Source organism: Cervus elaphus, chromosome 3 (genome assembly GCF_910594005.1).
Source record: "Cervus elaphus chromosome 3, mCerEla1.1, whole genome shotgun sequence".
Classification (NCBI taxonomy): domain Eukaryota; kingdom Metazoa; phylum Chordata; class Mammalia; order Artiodactyla; family Cervidae; genus Cervus; species Cervus elaphus.
In genome coordinates, this window is record NC_057817.1 from 48,794,439 (window position 1) to 48,812,863 (window position 18,425).

Consider the following 18,425-nt stretch of genomic DNA (forward strand, 5'->3'; position numbering starts at 1 on the left):
GCAAAAATTTGTTTTTTTCAAAATCCTTTCATTTTTCCACAGTGCATATAATGAAGAATAGTGATTTTGCCAAGTACTGATCTTACACTAATGGAAACATGTCTTTAAAATGCTAAAGTGAATGTTTTGAGTCCCAATAACATATACTAAGAGATAAAAATCAGAAATCTAAGTTACACATAACCCCAAATTGCTTACATATGCCTTTGGAATGAATAAATTTATACTTCTACTCAAATCTGGTTCAAGGAGGGAATTATAATATTTCAAAAGAGAAAAAGAAAAAAAAAAATAAAACAAGTGGAGTTAATACTGAAGCCTCCAAAGGGAATTCCAGTCCATTTCTCCCATTGTTTCATAGACTTGAGTCAGACCTGAAAGTCTGCAATGTCTGAGTTTCTTTCTAGAAAACATCTTTCATGGACTGAGATGAAGAAAGACAGGGGAAGTTAACTACTACATTCAAAAGGCTTCTTAAGATAACTGAGACGGCGTGGGGGCGGGGGTAAAAAGAAAAGGTAATGCAAGCTTCTGAACTGAAATGTGGAACTGGGACATTGTAATATGAATTGTGTTTTCAAACTTTTAATGTCCAACTCTTACTATGATGCAGAATGCTTTCAGAATGAAAAGCAAAACAGGCAAGAAAAAGCAGCAAAGGTAGTGAGAACAAAAACAGAGGACTTAAAAGCTGTCTTTTCCCTTATTCTTGTGGAAATCTAAGTATAACCTCTGTATGACAGAAAGAAGGAGAAATGAGCATCCATCTTTGATTGCATAATTGAGGTTTAAGCCTTATTCTCCTTTTTAAGTGGAAGGGGGCGGTTTTTCCGTAAGTTTAGAGGCTAAAAACACGCTCCTAATTGCTTTTCACTCAGGAAGCTCTTAGTGGAAATAACAGCTATCATTTATTAAATGCCTACTAGGTGCCAGGCACACTGTAGGCACGTTAAGTATGTTATTCTAGAATATCTCAAAGATAAAAATTTCTGAATTATTATACAAAGTTCCAGTAGCTAATACTGATGAGCCTTGCGGCTGAAAAAAGCACAATATTACATGTGCTCTGACACATACAAGTTCCAATTGCTAATAAGTTTCTTCAGACTTGTCACCCTGCTACATTTTAGGATAACCCAAGTTAGTTGTTTTGGTTTTTTTTTAAAAACTAAGTTGAATTTTAACTGTCACATTTTACAAACTTTGGTAATTTCTGAAAATATCTTTCTATTGTTTTCATGAACAATAGCAAAACAATGAAAAAGAATTATGTACTAGGAAGAAAACATTGCTGAATATGACAGAAACCATTGATGGGTAGTATTCATGAAAACCAAGATTAATTAAAATTGATTCTGAATTTCAAATGGAAAATTCACTAACAGGCATTTCTTATGTTTACCTAAAATAAATAGACTGCCAGTTATTTCTTCTGCCAAAAAATGGTTTTATTCAAGATCAGCAAAGAACTGCAAATCCAGGTTTACAACTATGACACTGCTCGGAGTGCTGAGTCGTGTCCGGCTCTTTGCAGCCCCATGGACTGTGGCCCACCAGGCTCCTCTGTCCATGGAATTTTCCAGGCAAGAATTTTGGAAGGAATCCCACTTCCTACTCCAAGGGATCTTCTTGACCCTGGGATCAAACCCGCATCTCTTGCATTTCCTGCGTTGGCAGCCAGACACTTTGCCACTGTTCCACCTGTCACAGCCCTCTCCTTCAATGAAAAAACTCTTTTAAAGAGGGGGAAAGGAAGTTAGGAAGGCAATAGTAAACAAAGAACCCCCCGGAGGAACTGAGAGTTCTGAAGGATAGCGCCTTTCTATTCGCTGAGTTGTGACAGCCTCTCATTGGCTGAACTCTTGTCAGGCAAGAAGTCTTTCCTTGGGCTCAGCTATCATCATAGAATGTGAAAGCTTCACCTTCTGGTCTCCCAACTCTATTTTAATTGAGATTTTTTATTTATTAATTTTTACACACATTTTTTCATAATTTAATAGAAATATCAAAGGCATCAAGTACAAGAGCATTCAAAATACATTTATATTCAAATTTAGGGCACAGTTTTGTTTTCCAGATGTATCAAATAAAGTGCTTTTCAACATATGGTTTCATCAGACTTGTATACTGAGGATATTTACACTAAATCTAGTAATCCCTAGGCACCAAAATTAGGATGCTAGGAAGTACTGGCCTGGGTTTGTGAACCTTTTATCTCTATCTTTTTTTACACTAGAAAGTACTACTAAGGCCCTCTAATTTGATCTTTAAGTGAGACACTTATTGTTGTCATTCCCTCTTTGCCATAGTTGTTTATTTTTTCAACCTGTATTTAATACATATAATGTGTAGTAAATACTATAGATTCAGAGAGAAAAAGGAAACAGCCCCCTTTTTTCAACTGTCTTACATATAGGAATCAGATAATTTTAACACAACATGACGTGCTATAATTATGGATAGAGTTATATAAAGGTGCTTTGGGAATATACAGAAAGAAGCTGTTAGCTGCTGAAAAGATGTGAGGGATATAAAAAAAAGATTTAGGAGTTAGCCATCAGGTGTGGGGGGAGGGAGAGAAGACAGGCTTGCTGCATTTCCGGCAAAAGCAAATAGCCTGTTCAGACAAGAAGGTAGGGTAAAAGGACATCACATTCTGAAAGTGACAAGTAATAAGTCTGCAGCACAAAAAAGGTTAGCCTGTGTCTGGAAAGGTAATCAGAACCAGATCATGAAGGCTTATGGTTTTTAACTAAATAGCTGACTGAGGAGTTTAAAATGGAAGGAAATAGCATCACCAGGTGCTCTGTTTAGAAAGCTCCTTTTCACTGTTGTGTGGAAGACAGCCCCACGCGAACAGCAGCGCTCTCACTTTCTCAGCAAGAAAACTGCTGAGAATCTGAGGATGACAGAGGGAATCTGAGCGAAACTGGTAGTTGTGCAATAGTCAGGGGAAGACAGGCCTGGCAGGTGTTTGGAAGGCAGATACAAAATGGGTTGACAGGCTGATATGGGAGGCTACCTCTCAGATTTCTAGATTAGGTAGGTGGATACTAATGTCATTAACTGAGACCATAGTTTCAGGAGGAGCAAAAGCAGAGTCATGGTCATGAAATTCTATTAGTGTATGCTTATTTTAAGATACCTGGAAGATATACAAGTAGAGAATTCTGAGTCAGATTAAAACCCTTTAAAGCTTCAGGCTTTGAAAAATTATATCTATCTATCTAAAAAAAAAAAAGAAAAATTATATCTAGTGTCCTGGTTCCCTCAATTAAACTAAAAAACAATATGAAGTCTTACACAAAATAAAAGGAAGGCCAAAAAGGTTTTGTTTTTTCTAAAAATGATCACTCTGTTACTTTAGTAGAACATTACCAAAAATGAATATTTTTTTAAATATGTATACATATTTATTTATATAAATACTTTTATTTATATAATGTACTTATTTATGCAAATATATTCATATAAATGTACTTATTTATACACATATATTTATTTATTGGGTTTCCCAGGTGGCTCAGTGGTAAAGAATCCGCCTGCCAACTCAGGAGATGCAGGTTCAATCTCTGGGTTGAGAAGATCCCCTGGAGACAGAAATGGCAACCACTCCAGCATTCTTGCCTGCAAAATCCCATGGACAGAAGAGCCTGGAAAGCTACAGCCCATGGAGTCGCAAAGAGTCAGACACCACTTAGCAACTAAACAGCAGCATTTATATACTACTTTTTTTTTTGTCCCTGTTTGGCCCAGGACAGAAGCATGTGCACAGACAGACTGCATATTGTGTAATCCAGGCTGGGAAGTGATTAGCAGGCGGTGGTCAATCCTACTTCTTTCTCAACAGTTTACCATATGCTGAAAAACTTACAAATCTGCCTATGGCAGATGTACTTGGGGTTTGACACTAACGTGAGCCCATGGAAACCAAGCAGAAGAAAGGGACAGTTCATCCGTATCTGAAGAGAACCAGTTTATGAGTCTCATCCATGGCTGTCCTTGTTCTATATCCATTTAGAGTCAAAGCACATCGGCCACTCCTTATTTTCTTATCTGATATATTCCCTCACTTCCGTGTCTGCCTGTCCATTAAGTATAATAAACAGCACACATTTCTCATATGCCTGTATTTCTCAAATGGGTTCTATCAGAATCTCCTGGATGGCTTGGTAAATGAGATTGCTGGGTACCACCCCCATAGATTCTGATTCAATAGAGCTGGGATGGAGCCAGAGAATTTACTTTCCTAACAAGTTTATAGGGGATCCTTGTGGTTGCTGGTCCAGAATTTAATATGCCAGTTTTCCACAGTCAAAGCAATTAGAAGAAAATTGAGACCATAAATTAATTTTTAATCACTGAAGTAGACATAAGGGAAAAGTTCATAAAAGTAGGATATGTTCATTATGAAGGCATAACCAGGGTAATAGGAGTGGGTCACCTTGCTTTTCAATAAAATCTGACATTATTTGTTGTGACCATCCACTTGGATTTTGGAAAGCTGATCCTAAAAATATTTACAGACAAGTAAAGAAAGCCTCTGCACTTTAACTGAAAATACAACTGATGACAAAGGGACAAAGCAACTAATCCTGCATTTCAAGACAGTCTAAATAGCTATTGCATACGGTGGCATAGAACAAGACTGATCCTTTGAGGGAATAAAAAGTAATTTGAGTTTGCAGTTCTTACTTAAAAAGCTGTCTTTAGTTGCTTGACTTCTGAATTTTTGTGAACCACATGCCCTTCTCAGAGTAAAAGTTAACTTTTTCATTGAGTAAACAATCTTCATTGGCTACTTGACTCAGGCTATTATTGCCTTGAAAAAATAATCCTAACAGCAGGAATTTTTAAATGGTGAACATATCACATTTAAAAAGAGACATTGTGCTTCCCTGGAGGCTCAGTGGTAAAGAATCTGCCTGCCAATGCAGGAGACATGGATTCAATCCCAGATCCCAGAAGATTCCTGCATTCCACGAAGCAAGAAGCCTGTGTGCCACAATATTGAGCCTGTGCTTCAGAGCCCAAGAGCGCAACTACTGAAGCCTGCTCACCCTAGAGCCCATGCTCTGCAACGAGAAGCCCCTGCAAATACAGACTAGCCTCTGATCACTGCGACTAGAGGAAAGCCCAAGCAGCAATGAATACGCAACACAGCGAAAAATAAATAGCTAACTAAAAAAAAAAAAGGACCCTAAAGGACTACATTCTCATGGTTAGGGTGAATCAGAAATAAACTTGTCGCCTCCTCCCTTGGGTATTTAGGGTTAATGGAGATAGAGTGTAGGCTCAGATGATAATAAATAGATTTTTGAAAGAGAGAGATGTTAACATAGCAAGGCTTGCAAACAGACTGGTAATTTTATAATTTTTTAGAAAATATTTCAGTATAATAGAATTTAGAATTTTCATACAACTTTAGCATGACCTAGGCAGCTACCAATTTAGAAACAAGTTCTATCTAAAAAAAAAAAATAGAAAGTAATTTGTTTGGAATTTGGAACAATTTCCAAATGGCATTATTGTGCTTATAACAGTCAGAAGTTTCTAAGAAATTTAGAAATTTCTGAATCTATAGAAAATTAACAAAATCCTTAAGATTAACTGAAATATCAGGTCTTTATTTGGAAAAGGTAGGGAAAATATTTTGTCATGTAAACTTAATATTTGATGGAATGTGAAAGTACACAAGGGGACTGGGTCCTATTTTGTTACTAGCCATGTGGTTTTAGACAAGTCATTACCGTCCCCAACTTCAGTTTCATTAGTAAATGGGCAGTGTTAATAAGCAGCATTGGAAACAATGTTTAATTTGTAGGGTAGAAGAGCATTGTCAACCACATAGGTAAACTTTCCTTCTCTCACAGGCAGGGTGCAGTCAGTACTGTAATGCAGATTATTCATTTATTAACCATCCACTCTGTACCAGGAAGAATACTAGGAATTTCCATGCTTCCCACTTAATTCTCAAAATAGTCCTATGCAGTGTTTCTACTTTTCTTGTTATAAGTAAAAATAATTAAAAAAAGGAAATGGTTTAAAAATTTAATATTAAAAACTAGTCCCTCTATAAAAAATAGATTTAAATAGAACAGATAACCCTGGGCCAACATTAGTTATATCATATTTATAACTACTTTCTCACTGATTCAAAGCTACCCTATGAGATTGGAATGATTATTTTTTCCATGTAATTTATAAATTATATATATGTTAAAAATAAATAATTTTATACAGACCTATTTTAAATACATGTTAATTAAATATTAAACTACTTATTTTTATTTATTATTTATATGTGATATATATTTTATGTTCATAATAGATATACTTTATTTTGTGCTTTATATTTATAATAAACAATATGTTCTATATTTATGTATATACTGTATTTATATGTTATATTACTATATATAACTATTCATACATTTAATATAATTATTATATATTGAGTAACTTTAGTCATCTGACCACTGGTTGGTTAGTGTTCTGTTAGCACAGGATCGAAGTCAAATGGGAGAAAGAAATGAATAAAGTTTTGGGTAGGGAGATTAATCATAAACTCAGTAAGAGATCTTGGTTTTAAGGGGACTCCTTTCAGTTTCACATATACAAATGGTGAATATTTTTTATAGATTATATGTATGTGTGTTTAAATTGTGGGTCATTAAAGGGACAGAGTGGACTTCCCAGGTGGCACTAAAGGTAAAGAACCCACCTGTCGATGCAGAAGACACAGGAGGCCAGGTTTGATCCTGGGGTGGCGAAGATCCCCTGGAGGAGGGCACGGCAACCCACTCCAGTATTCTTGCCCAGAGAATCCCATGGACAGAGGAGCCTGGCAGGCTACAGTCTGTGGGGTCTCAAAGAGTCCCCCCACAGGGGACTTAGCCCTAGCAGCACAGTATATATTAAATATATATTATACACTTATGTATAATATACTTGTATTATATGATATGTTTCTATTATTTATTATAATATTAATTATTTATTAATTAAATAAAATATATTTATATATTTATTGTATACATATTTACAATATATACTATATGTTTATATGATATATATTTATTTCCATTTTACTTGTAAGTATTCTTATAATTGGCATATTTCAGTGTCTAATCTACAGTAGGTCTTATGGGACCAGGAATTCAGTGAGAAGGATTCAGGTTTATATAATTCCCATATCAGTTTCAAAGCAGTGGTTTCAGTAGGACAAGGTGGGCATGGGATAGAATAGTCTATAGAAGATTCAATGCAATCCCTATCAAGCTACCAACGGTATTTTTCACAGAACTAGACCAAAGAATTTCACAATTTGTATGGAAATACAAAAAACCTCGAATAGCCAAAGTAATCTTGAGAAAGAAGAATGGAACTGGAGGAATCAACCTGCCTGACTTCAGACTCTACTACAAAGCCACAATCATCAAGACAGTATGGTACTGGCACAAAGACAGAAATATAGATCAATGGAACAAAATAGAAAGCCCTGAGATAAATCCACGAACCTATGGACACCTTATCTTCGACAAAGGAGGCAAGAATATACAATGGAAAAAAGACAACCTCTTTAACAAGTGGTGCTGGGAAAACTGGCCAACCACTTGTAAAAGAATAAAACTAGAACACTTTCTAACACCATACACAAAAATAAACTCAAAATGGATTAAAGATCTAAATGTAAGACCAGAAACTATAAAACTCCTAGAGGAGAACATAGGCAAAACACTCTCCGACATGAATCACAGCAGGATCCTCTATGACCCACCTCCCAGAATATTGGAAATAAAAGCAAAAATAAACAAATGGGACCTAATGAAACTTAAAAGCTTTTGCACAACAAAGGAAACTATAAGTAAGGTGAAAAGACAGCCCTCAGATTGGGAGAAAATAATAGCAAATGAAGAAACAGACAAAGGATTAATCTCAAAAAATATACAAGCAACTCCTGCAGCTCAATTCCAGAAAAATAAATGACCCAATCAAAAAATGGGCCAAAGAACTAAACAGACATTTCTCCAAAGAAGACATACAGATGGCTAACAAACACATGAAAAGATGCTCAACATTATCAGAGAAATGCAAATCAAAACCACAATGAGGTGCCATTACATGCCAGTCAGGATGGCTGCTATCCAAAAGTCTACAAGCAATAAATGCTGGAGAGGGTATGGAGAGAAGGGAACCCTCTTACACTGTTGGTGGGAATGCAAACTAATACAGCCGCTATGGAGAACAGTGTGGAGATTTCTTAAAAAACTGGAAATAGAACTGCCATATGACCCAGCAATCCCACTTCTGGGCATACACACTGAGGAAACCAGATCCGAAAGAGACACGTGTACCCCAATGTTCATCGCAGCACTGTTTATAATAGCCAGGACATGGAAGCAACCTAGATGCCCATCAGCAGACGAATGGATAAGGAAGCTGTGGTACATATACACCATGGAATGTTACTCAGCCATTAAAAAGAATTCATTTGAATCAGTTCTAATGAGGTGGATGAAACTGGAGCCCATTATACAGAGTGAAGTAAGCCAGAAAGATAAACACCAATACAGCATACTAACGCATATATATGGAATTTAGAAAGATCGTAACGATAACCCTATATGTAAAACAGAAAAAGAGACACAGATGTACAGAACAGAATTTTGGACTCTGTAGGAGAAGGCGAGGGTGGGATGTTTCGAGAGAACAGCATCGAAACATGTATATTATCTAGGGTGAAACAGTTCACCAGCCCAGGCTGGATGCATGAGACAAGTGCTCGGGCCTGGTGCACTTGGAAGACCCAGAGGAATCGGGTGGAGAGGGAGGTGGGAGAGGGGATCAGGATGGGGAGTACATGTAACTCCATGGCTGATTCATGTCAATGTATGGCAAAAACCACTACAATATTGTAAAGTAATTAGCCTCCAACTAATAAAAATAAATGAAAAAAAAAAAGTCTATAGAAAGTGGCCAATGGGAAAGTAAGAGGAAAAGTCAGATGTAATCCATTGATTCAATGTACCAGTGATTCTGAAATTGGGTGTTTGTAATTTAGAGAACATATGTACTGATGGATGTAAAATTTGCTGAAATGCTGTAACTCTGTACTCAAAAATTAGCTATAAATCTCCTGGTTCATAAAGAAATTGTTATTTATAAATAAAAGTTTGTTTTTTTGTTTTTTTTTTTACTGTGGAGAAATAAAATCCTTCTTACTAGTCAAAGATTTCTGGCCAGTAAATTACTACATATGAAACCAGAATCTAAAGTATTTCTGAACAAAAGCAAGTTAATGTTAACTATTTTAAGATTATATCCTGGTTGATATACACCAGGTTACCAGTTTGCTGTGAAGCAGAAACCCACCTGCCTTGATATTATCATTATTATTACTCATTATTATTAGCTGCACCAGGCAGCTGCAGGATCTTAGTTCCCCAACCAGGGATCATACCCATGGTTCCTGCAGTAGAATTGTGGAGTTCTAACCACTGGACCTCCAGGGAATTCCCATCCATATTATTACCAATCTGGATATTGACTGAAGATAGCTAAGCATTATCTTATCAAATATCAGAGGTTAAGGAAGTTCTGCTTATAGATAAGACTGATCTTAAGGGATAACTTGAGAAAGAACTTTAAGAAAACAGAGGGTATAAATATAACAGTTTTGGCCATTCAAACAAGTTACATTCTTCTCCAGAATAGATTAAAAAACAAAAAGAATTAATTTACTGGGAATTCTCTGACAGTCTAGTGGTTAGACACCATGCTTCCACTGCAGGGGCATAGGTTCAATCCCTGGTTGAGGAACTAAGATCCCCATGTGCCAAGGCACAGCCAAAAAAAAAAGAGAGAAAGAATTTACCAACTGAGCCCTTTAGCTTGCTAGGCATTAGGCGAAGTGCTGGAAATACAAAGATGAGTAAGAGTGTTCTTACCCTATAGGATTTCACTATCTAATGGGAAGACATGGATAAACTGCCAGACACAATTCGAGGAGGTATGTACCTGCTGCTGTTGAGAGGGCTGAGTCCTGGAATGGCATTATTCCTCCTTCTTGGAGAAGGGATAGGCTACCCACTCCAGTATTCTTGGGTTTCCCTTGTGGCTCAGCTGGTAAAGAATCTGCCCTCAATGTGGGAGACCTGGGTTCAGTCCCTGGGTTGGACAGATCCCCTGGGAGAAGGAAAAGGCTACCCACTCCAGTATTCCTGGCCTAGAGAATTCTATGGACTGTATAGTCCATGGGGTCGCAAAGAATCGGACACGACTGAGCGACTTTGACTTTCATCCTTCTTATGGCCTAACTTGCAAATGAGCTTTCTACTTGAAACCCAAATCTTATTTTTAAAATTTTTGTTCCCATGTACCCTTCACCCAGTTTTCCCCTAATGTTGACGTCAAAACTAAGAAATTAACGTCCATACACTGTTGTAGTAGGTTGTGCTCCTTATATCCCAGTCTAACAGTTGCTCAGGTTTGCCTTGACTTACAGAAATTGGACACTTAAAAAACAATTTTATACTATTTTTTAAAGATTACACTCCATTTACATATAGTATCACTCCGGTGGCTCAGATGGTAAACAGTCCACCTCTAATGCAGGAGACCCGGGTTCAATCCCTGGGTCAGAAAGATCCCCTGGAGAAGAGAATGGCAACCCACTCCAGTATTCTTGCCTGGGAAATCCCATGGATGGAGGAACCTGGCAGGCTGCAATCCATGGGGTTGCAAAGAGTCAGACATGACTGAGAAACTATCACACACACACACACACACACACACACACACGCACATGACAAAATAATGACTTTATTCCTCATGTTTTCAAATACATCCTTGTAGCCTATTTTATACCCAATAGTTTGTACCTTCCACCTCGACACTTTGAAGATACCTGGTTAGGTATTTTTGTAGAATATCTTTGGCTTGGGTTTGACTCATGTTCTCTCATGACTATACAGAGGTTAAGGACTTGGGGAAGAATACCATGAAGTGATGTGTTAGTTTCATCATGAAATGTCAGCAGGTACAGGATGTTAACCTTGATCACTTGTTTTAGGTGATGACTGCCAGGATTTTTTTTGTTTTCACTGCAAGTCACTGTTTTTCCTTTTGTAATTCACTAATATCTGGGGTTGGGGGGTTTCCTTGATGTTTTGACTGAAGACATCATCCATACCTTCTTTGTTTTCTCTTGAAAATAGTCTTGTTGCTAGCAAAGAGTCATTAAATAGTCAAAAATATAGTATCATAGGCCTAGAAATGAGATTATGTTTACACAAAGAACATCCAAATATAAGGTCTATGTATCTATCCTGTAAATGAATATTCTACTCAAGGCTTCAAACTCATAATTTTCAGGGGAAAAGAGATTAACAAGAGAGGCAAATGAAGGATACTTTTTGATGAGTGGAGCACACACAGGGTATAACAAACCCATTGACTACTATGCCGTTTGATTCAGGGAATCAATAACTACTTTCAAAGCTGGGAGCACAAATACTACCAAATTTGCATCTGTAATGGGTATGAAAGGTACTTTTTCAGGGGCTTCCCTAAAAGCAAAGACTGCTGCTGCTGCTGCTAAGTCACTTCAGCTGTGTCCGATTCTGTGTGATCCCATAGACTGCAGCCCACCAGGCTCCGCCGTCCCTGGGATTCTCCAGGCAGGAACACTGGAGTGGGTTGCCATTTCCTTCTCCAAAAGCGATGACTACTCCCATTTTAATGACAATTTACCGCTTAACTAAAGCACTGATCTTCATGAGTGACATAACTGGGGAGTAAATTATATGGGAAATATTTCTCTGAAAAACCCTAGGATGGGACACTGACCTTAGAGGCGGGTATAAAGATAAGATAGTTAATTAATTAGTTGGCTGTGAACACATACCAAAGAAATTCAAAGAACAGGCATAGCATTCCTGTTTTGCCTGTGGTTAGCAGAACAAAGTTTGCCGTGCACAAAGATATGCCAGAACTTCGCCATGACAGATAATAGCCAGATTACAGAGAAACATAAAATAACTTCTTACAAAATGCTGGTTCACAAATATGGCTAATGTTACCAAATTTAATTATGATTAATATCCTACTTGACAAAAAAGCCTACAGAAAAAACAGGGGTGATCCCCTAGGGAAATGATTTCGTCTTTTACTTTTTTTGTTTACAGTCTGTACTATTGGACTTTATTGACTGTGACTGGGTACTACTCTTAAATTGGAAAATAAATCCTTTTTCTAGTAAATACCTAAGTAAAGCCTTAGGTAAAGTAAAGCCTTGCCCTAAGGTGAAATGAAGGGAAGAAAGTAGTAAATTCATCTCAATAGAGATTTGTTACTGAAGTATCTATGTTGTAGCTGCTGTTTAGTTGCTCAGTCTTGTCTGACTCTTCTGGACCCAGTGGTGTGTAGCCTGCCAGGCTCCTCTGTCCACGGAATTTTCCAGGTGAGAATACTGAAGTGGGTTGCCATTTCCTTCTCCAAGGGATCTTTGAAGCCCAGGGATTGAACCTGCATCTCCTGCTTGGCAGGCGGATTCTTTATCACTGAGCCATCTGGGAAGCAGGGAATATCCATAGGAGGTTGTTAAAAGGTCATTGTTCTACAAGAGCTTGACAAGGAGATTCTAAGTTTCTATAACTCAGTGGATGCTGGAGCAGGTATATTAATAGTTGGTTGGCTGTTTAATCACTACATTGACATTTCTCATTTAGAAGCAGGTTTTCAATGAACAAAGCAAAGATTGAGAAGACTTTGGGGGGAATGGTTCTTTAGCTTTTGCATCTTTTTCAGTTCTGCTCCCAGTTTTAAAATTAGAGAAAGGGGGCCAAGATAAAAAACTATATCTCTCTTCTGAAAGTTACTCAGTCGTGTCTGACTCTCTGCGACCCCATGGACTATACAGTTCATGGAATTCTCCAGGCCAGAATACTGGAGTGGGTAGCCTATCCCTTCTCCAGCGGATCTTCCTGGCCCAAGAATCAAACTGGGGTCTCCTGCATTGCAGGCGAATTTTTTACCAGTTGAGCTACCTCTGAGAAAAAAAATTAAAGAATTCATTGACAGGAGTGATATTCACTGAAAGGTTCAATGTTGTCTTTTACATAATCATTTGCTATATAGTAAACCGAAGTACCTATTCATGAAAAAGCCAAAGGAGAAATTGCCTTAAAAAATACAGATACTGAATAAAGGGAATTAGTGAAGTTTACTCAGTTCTCCCCTAAAAGCCAGAATGCTAATTCTGTTCAAAGAACTTTCTTACCCTCGGAAACCTGGGCTGCTCTTTCCCCCGCCCCCACTTACTGAAAAAGGGCCTGTATTCCTTCCCGATTTCCAAGTGAGCCTTTCAGTATGTACCTCCACAAGTAACACAGAATCTTGGCAAATTACATTGTAGGTAAACATAGGAACAGGAAACAGAATAAGTAAACATGAACAGGACACGGCTCTCTTGCAAAAAAAAAAAAAAAATTAAGCCGATATTTAACAAATGTTACCCCCTGATGAAGCACGTTTATCGATTCTTCGCAAACATTTTAATACAAGATTACCACAAAATGTTATGGTTGCAGACATTTATTCATTTTTACTTTGGCATTGGAGTTGCTTTGTTTTTTTTTTTTTAAATTCCTTCCATTTTAAAGTGCCCTTAGATAATTTTATAACAATGTTTTGAATAAAGCAAAGGCTGCATTAAGTGTATCAATAGTAAACAGGGTCAGCTTTGACAAGATACTCCGGTTTTGTTGGTATGTTGAAGGAAAATGCTTGTATAAACCTATTAGGCAAGTAACTACTAGGCAAAATAGTGCTTGCTTCTGATTTCTTAGAGCTCTTTTGTTTTCTTGGCCATCAACCTTACTCTGGTTTCGAAACAGGGTCTGCTCCACAGGTAATGATGCGTGTGGTGGTGTTGAAAGAACAAGAAAAGTAATTCTAGAAATGCCTCGGGAAAAACTTTTCATGATTTTTGTGCAACCACTGAGGGTTGCTCCGAAGTCTCTCACACCAGGTGCTCCTCTGTTCCAGTACCTGGAGCAGCCCCATCGGGATTCCACCTGTCTACCTTTTCCCCTCCAGCGCCCAAAGTTTCCCTTTTTGAAAGCGTAGGCAGCATTCCTCCGCGAGTGGATTCCTCAACTGGCTTTTCCCGGCGGCCCGGCTCCACGTGACCTCCCCTGACACCCGTACGGCCGCCGGCTCACAGCGCCCCCCATCCCCTCCGCCGGGTACCGACGGGGCCTGGCGCTCCCTCCCACCGGAGGTCACGGTCCGGGTGCGAGCCTCGCTCGGGCCGGCAGGGGAGGGGCCGAGCCGCGGCCCCGGCAGCCGCTGGAGCCCTCGCAACGGGATTATCACATGACTCGACGGCGGCGGTAGCCGTGGCAGCAGCCGCGCCGGCTCCGCGGGCTCGCTGGGTGGGCTCAGTTCCGCTCACGCAGGAGTCGGGCGCTGCGGGCGGGGAAGGGACCCGCTGCAAGCTGCCGCCGCGCAGCCGCTCCCGGAGCGCTCGGCGTCTCCCCCGGCTGGGCCGGGGGCCCGCTCCATGCCGCTCGGTTGCGGAAGTGTAGCGGGGGGAGGCGGCGGCGGCACGGAGCGCGGGAGGCCGGGGCTCGGCCCCCTGCAGCAGTAGGCTCTGGGAGCCGCGCGGCGCGCCCCGCGGCCCGGCTGCCCGTGCGCCCGGCGCCCGCCGCAGCCTGCATGCCCCGCGCTGCGCCTCGTCCGGGCCCCGCCGCCGCCGCCGCCGCCGCCCCCTGCTCGCACCGCTGCTGCCGGGCTCCGGAGTAATATGCTCACTCGAGTGAAATCTGCCGTGGCCAATTTCATGGGCGGCATCATGGCTGGCAGCTCAGGCTCCGAGCACGGCAGCGGCGGCTGCGGAGGCTCGGACCTGCCCCTGCGCTTCCCCTACGGGCGACCCGAGTTCCTGGGGCTGTCTCAGGACGAGGTGGAGTGCAGCGCCGACCACATCGCCCGCCCTATCCTCATCCTCAAGGAGACCCGGCGGCTGCCCTGGGCCACTGGCTACGCAGAGTGAGTGCAGCGACACCGGCGGCGCCCCTTCTCTCCTCGCGGCCCTTCCCCGCACGGTTCCAGCTCTCCTCTCTCCTGTTCCTCGGCCCCAGGGCCCTCCGCTGGCTGCTGGCGTCCAGGCCGCGGAGGGCACCTCTTAACTTAGGCTGGCCATTCCTCTCTTCTCCTCCTCCCCTTTCCCCCAGCCCCAAGGACGCGGCGTCTCCAGCCTGGGTTTGGGTGGTGGGTGGCAGCGCTGGACCGTGGGAAAGCTAAGGCTGGACGCGTGTGTGAATCCGGGGGCTGTGTCACTTGGAAGAAAGTGCGTGGAACAGCCCTGCTAAAGTTTGAAACACAGCAGGGAAATCTGGTGTCTGTGCGCCCATCCCCCCAGGTCGGTGCCTCCGCGTGAAGTTTGTGGGGTAGAGCTTGGAGAAACTGTCGCTGCGCCGGGGGTTGGGGCGTTGGGGGCGGTTGTCCCGGCGGCCGCGGACCGGCGCTGGGTTGCACAGCTCGGAAGGTCTCAGACTTCAGCCTGAGAGCTCCTTGGCTTCTCTTTTGCGGGTGGGAAAACCTTGAGCCTTTAGTGAATGCCAATACTGTTTCCCCCAGTCCTTGGGGAGGGGGCAACTTCTTCCAGGTGCCTAATGATAGCATTTGGGTAATCAGCTTTGCCGATTAAGTGAGAGGTTGAGTGATTTACTATTTCAAGAACCGCCTGAGTTACGTTGACGATCTGGAGTGGAACTGGGAAAGGAGAGAGGAAGGATTTTAATGGCCTCCCCACCCCCAACTCTACAGCTCTTCCATTGAGCGTCTTATGAATGGTAGGATAAGGGCTGTTTATTTCTCCTATACACAGCGTCATAAAACTGGGAAATTCGGAAGGTAGAATTTAGGAGACCAGAGTTTCGGGATTAATGATGGCTCGGTGGGGGCAAAAGTGCACGCGAAACCTTGCCTGGCACACCTGCCCCTTTTCCTTTAACTCCATCCGCTCTATAATCTGGGCCCTCCCCCGCCGGGGCCCAGCCTCGCCCTCTGATTGGCTCATCGGGGCACCAATCGGCTCTCCCGAAGCCGGGCGCTTTGATGCTGACCCTGTTCTGGTGGCCCGGATAGCCCCGAGCAGGCACGATCCCCGACGCTCCGGGTTCCGGGGTGACCGATAGTTTGCAAGACCCTCTTCCGAGAACTCCGAATTCTGTTTTCCTTCCCCTTTCGTCATCTAGTTGTTTCCCCACGTGCTGAAACAGAAAATATGTATAAATGGCGGTAGGTGACTAGAGGGTGAAAAATAGGAAACAGGTGAGAGTGATGAGTGCTAAAACAATAAAAATTAACACATAATAAAGGGCAGGCTTGGTAGAGAGCGTTGGGGGTGAGGGAGGTACAAAGTATTATTATACCTTTCAGGAGAAAGCTAGCAAAAACACTTGTGTGGTTGAAAAGTGCCTTCCAAAGCAGCAAGTACTATTTCCTGACTAAAATACCGCCTCGGACTCCGCCAAACCCTCCATCTTGCTTGGAAGATCGTTTGGACTTTTGCAAGGCAAAAATCAACTTGGAGCAAACTTTGTCCTACAGTTCTGTAAAAGGGGTGCTTATGCCTGTCAAAATGTGTAGGGACCCATTGTCACTCCAGTGGGTTCACCAGGGCCATGGCACCTAGGTCTGAAGGGCAGAGATAAGGAGGCAAGTGGTGAGAAAGTTATGAGACCTAGGAAGAAAGATGTTAAAACACAATGTGGAAGCTACTTGAACACAGTAAAAGGAGTACCTCAGATAGCAAGAAGGAAGGGGAAGGGGGGAAAAACGATCAGTTTGAAAACTGTGGCAAGCAGATGATGTGCAAAGGGCTATACAGACTGTAAGGGAGTCTGAAATGCGGCTGTGGCAGGGTTTTACCTCCTCCTGCCTGGGCCTTAGCTTCCTTATCTCCAAGAAGCTCATCTTTTCCTTGACTAGAACATAAGGGAGGTTCAATTGGAAGGTTAGAAAGGCCACTGTAAAATGTTTAGTTTTTAAAGCTAGTTATGAAATTAATATATACTTGTGAATTCAAGCAAAGACCTGTATACAAATGTAAGCCGCCCCCATCTACCCAGGCAATTCCGTGTTTGAGTAGTGGTACCTGCCTTTGTAGACTTAGTTGGATGCACCTATAAATATATATCCTGATCTTCTTTTTCCTTTCTCAAATAGACTCAAACTAAGCATGCTATTCTGTAGTTTCACAAAATACTATGTCATGGACTTTATTCCAAGGAAATAATATAGAATTGCCTCATTCTTTTGAAATGTATAGTATGTATACATTCATGAAATGAATATATACTATACATTTCAAAAGAACATACTATACATTTCATGAATGTATACATACTGTACATTTCAAAAGTAACTAGCATAATGCTTACTGTTTAGTGATTGTAATGTTTTCAGGTTTGTATCATATCCTTTGAGTCTTACAACAATCCTGTGAGGTAGGTACTAACATTTCCATCTTATAGATAAGGATACAGACACTGAATGGTTAAGCAACTTGTCCAGAGTCTTAACCACCTTAACAGAGCCTATATTTGCACTTAAGCGGCCTGACTGCAGAGCCCATACCACCAAACTACCTCCCTGCTCCATGGACTGTAGCCCATGAGATTCCTCTGTCCATGAAATTTTCCAGGAAAAATGCTGGAGTGGATTGCCGTTCCCTTCTCCAGGGGATCTTCCCAACCCAGAGGTCTAACCCAGGTCTCCTGCACTGCAGGCAGATTCCTAAGCATCTGAGCCTCCAGGGAAGCCCAAACTGCCTCCCCCCAGTGTGTTACTCTATGGCACATCCATCTGTATCCCGGATTAACCATTAACATTGTCTTGCCACTTCCCTTGTGATGAACTACTTCCTCAAACCTTGAACCACATCTTCCTGCGACAGTACATCCCGAATGATCAAAATGGTTGAAATAGAGAAGGAGAAGGACAAGTAGGAACTGTGGTTATGGTCAGAGGCGGCTGCCAGTAATACTGCTCAGGATCTGCTGGGAGGAGGAATTATCTTTGTTTTAGAAGGTACCAGAGAGAGAGAACTGGTAAGATTGCTCACAGTGGGGATCGGAGGGGTGTGAGTCACAGCCTGAACCACAGGTGGTTTGCTTACCTTTCTAGAAAGTGAGGTACTTTGTAAGCCTTCCTGAGGAGGAGGAATTGACATCACTTGGTAATGAGGAGTTAGAGGAGAGTTGAACTCTTATGTTGAACTTTTGTATGGAAGAAAAAAGAATAAAAGGAGAAATGGTCTAGCTTTTGCACCTTACTGTTAATCCTTTTCAAAAGGAGTTGCTCTATAAGCTATGTTGTTTAGTCACTAAGTTGTGTACAACTTCTCGCAGCCC

General features: G+C 41.4%; 1 protein-coding gene across 1 annotated transcript in view; it reads left to right on the forward strand.

Moving 5' to 3' along the window:
- Positions 1-14,806: 14,806 nt before the first annotated feature.
- Positions 14,807-18,425, forward strand: part of PPM1H (protein phosphatase, Mg2+/Mn2+ dependent 1H) — a 294,472-nt gene continuing 290,853 nt past the window's right edge. Inside the window, exon 1 of the mRNA XM_043888274.1 lies at positions 14,807-15,054. Coding sequence (XP_043744209.1) covers positions 14,810-15,054 — 245 coding nt within the window. The 5' untranslated portion in view covers positions 14,807-14,809. The remainder of the gene's footprint in view (positions 15,055-18,425) is intronic.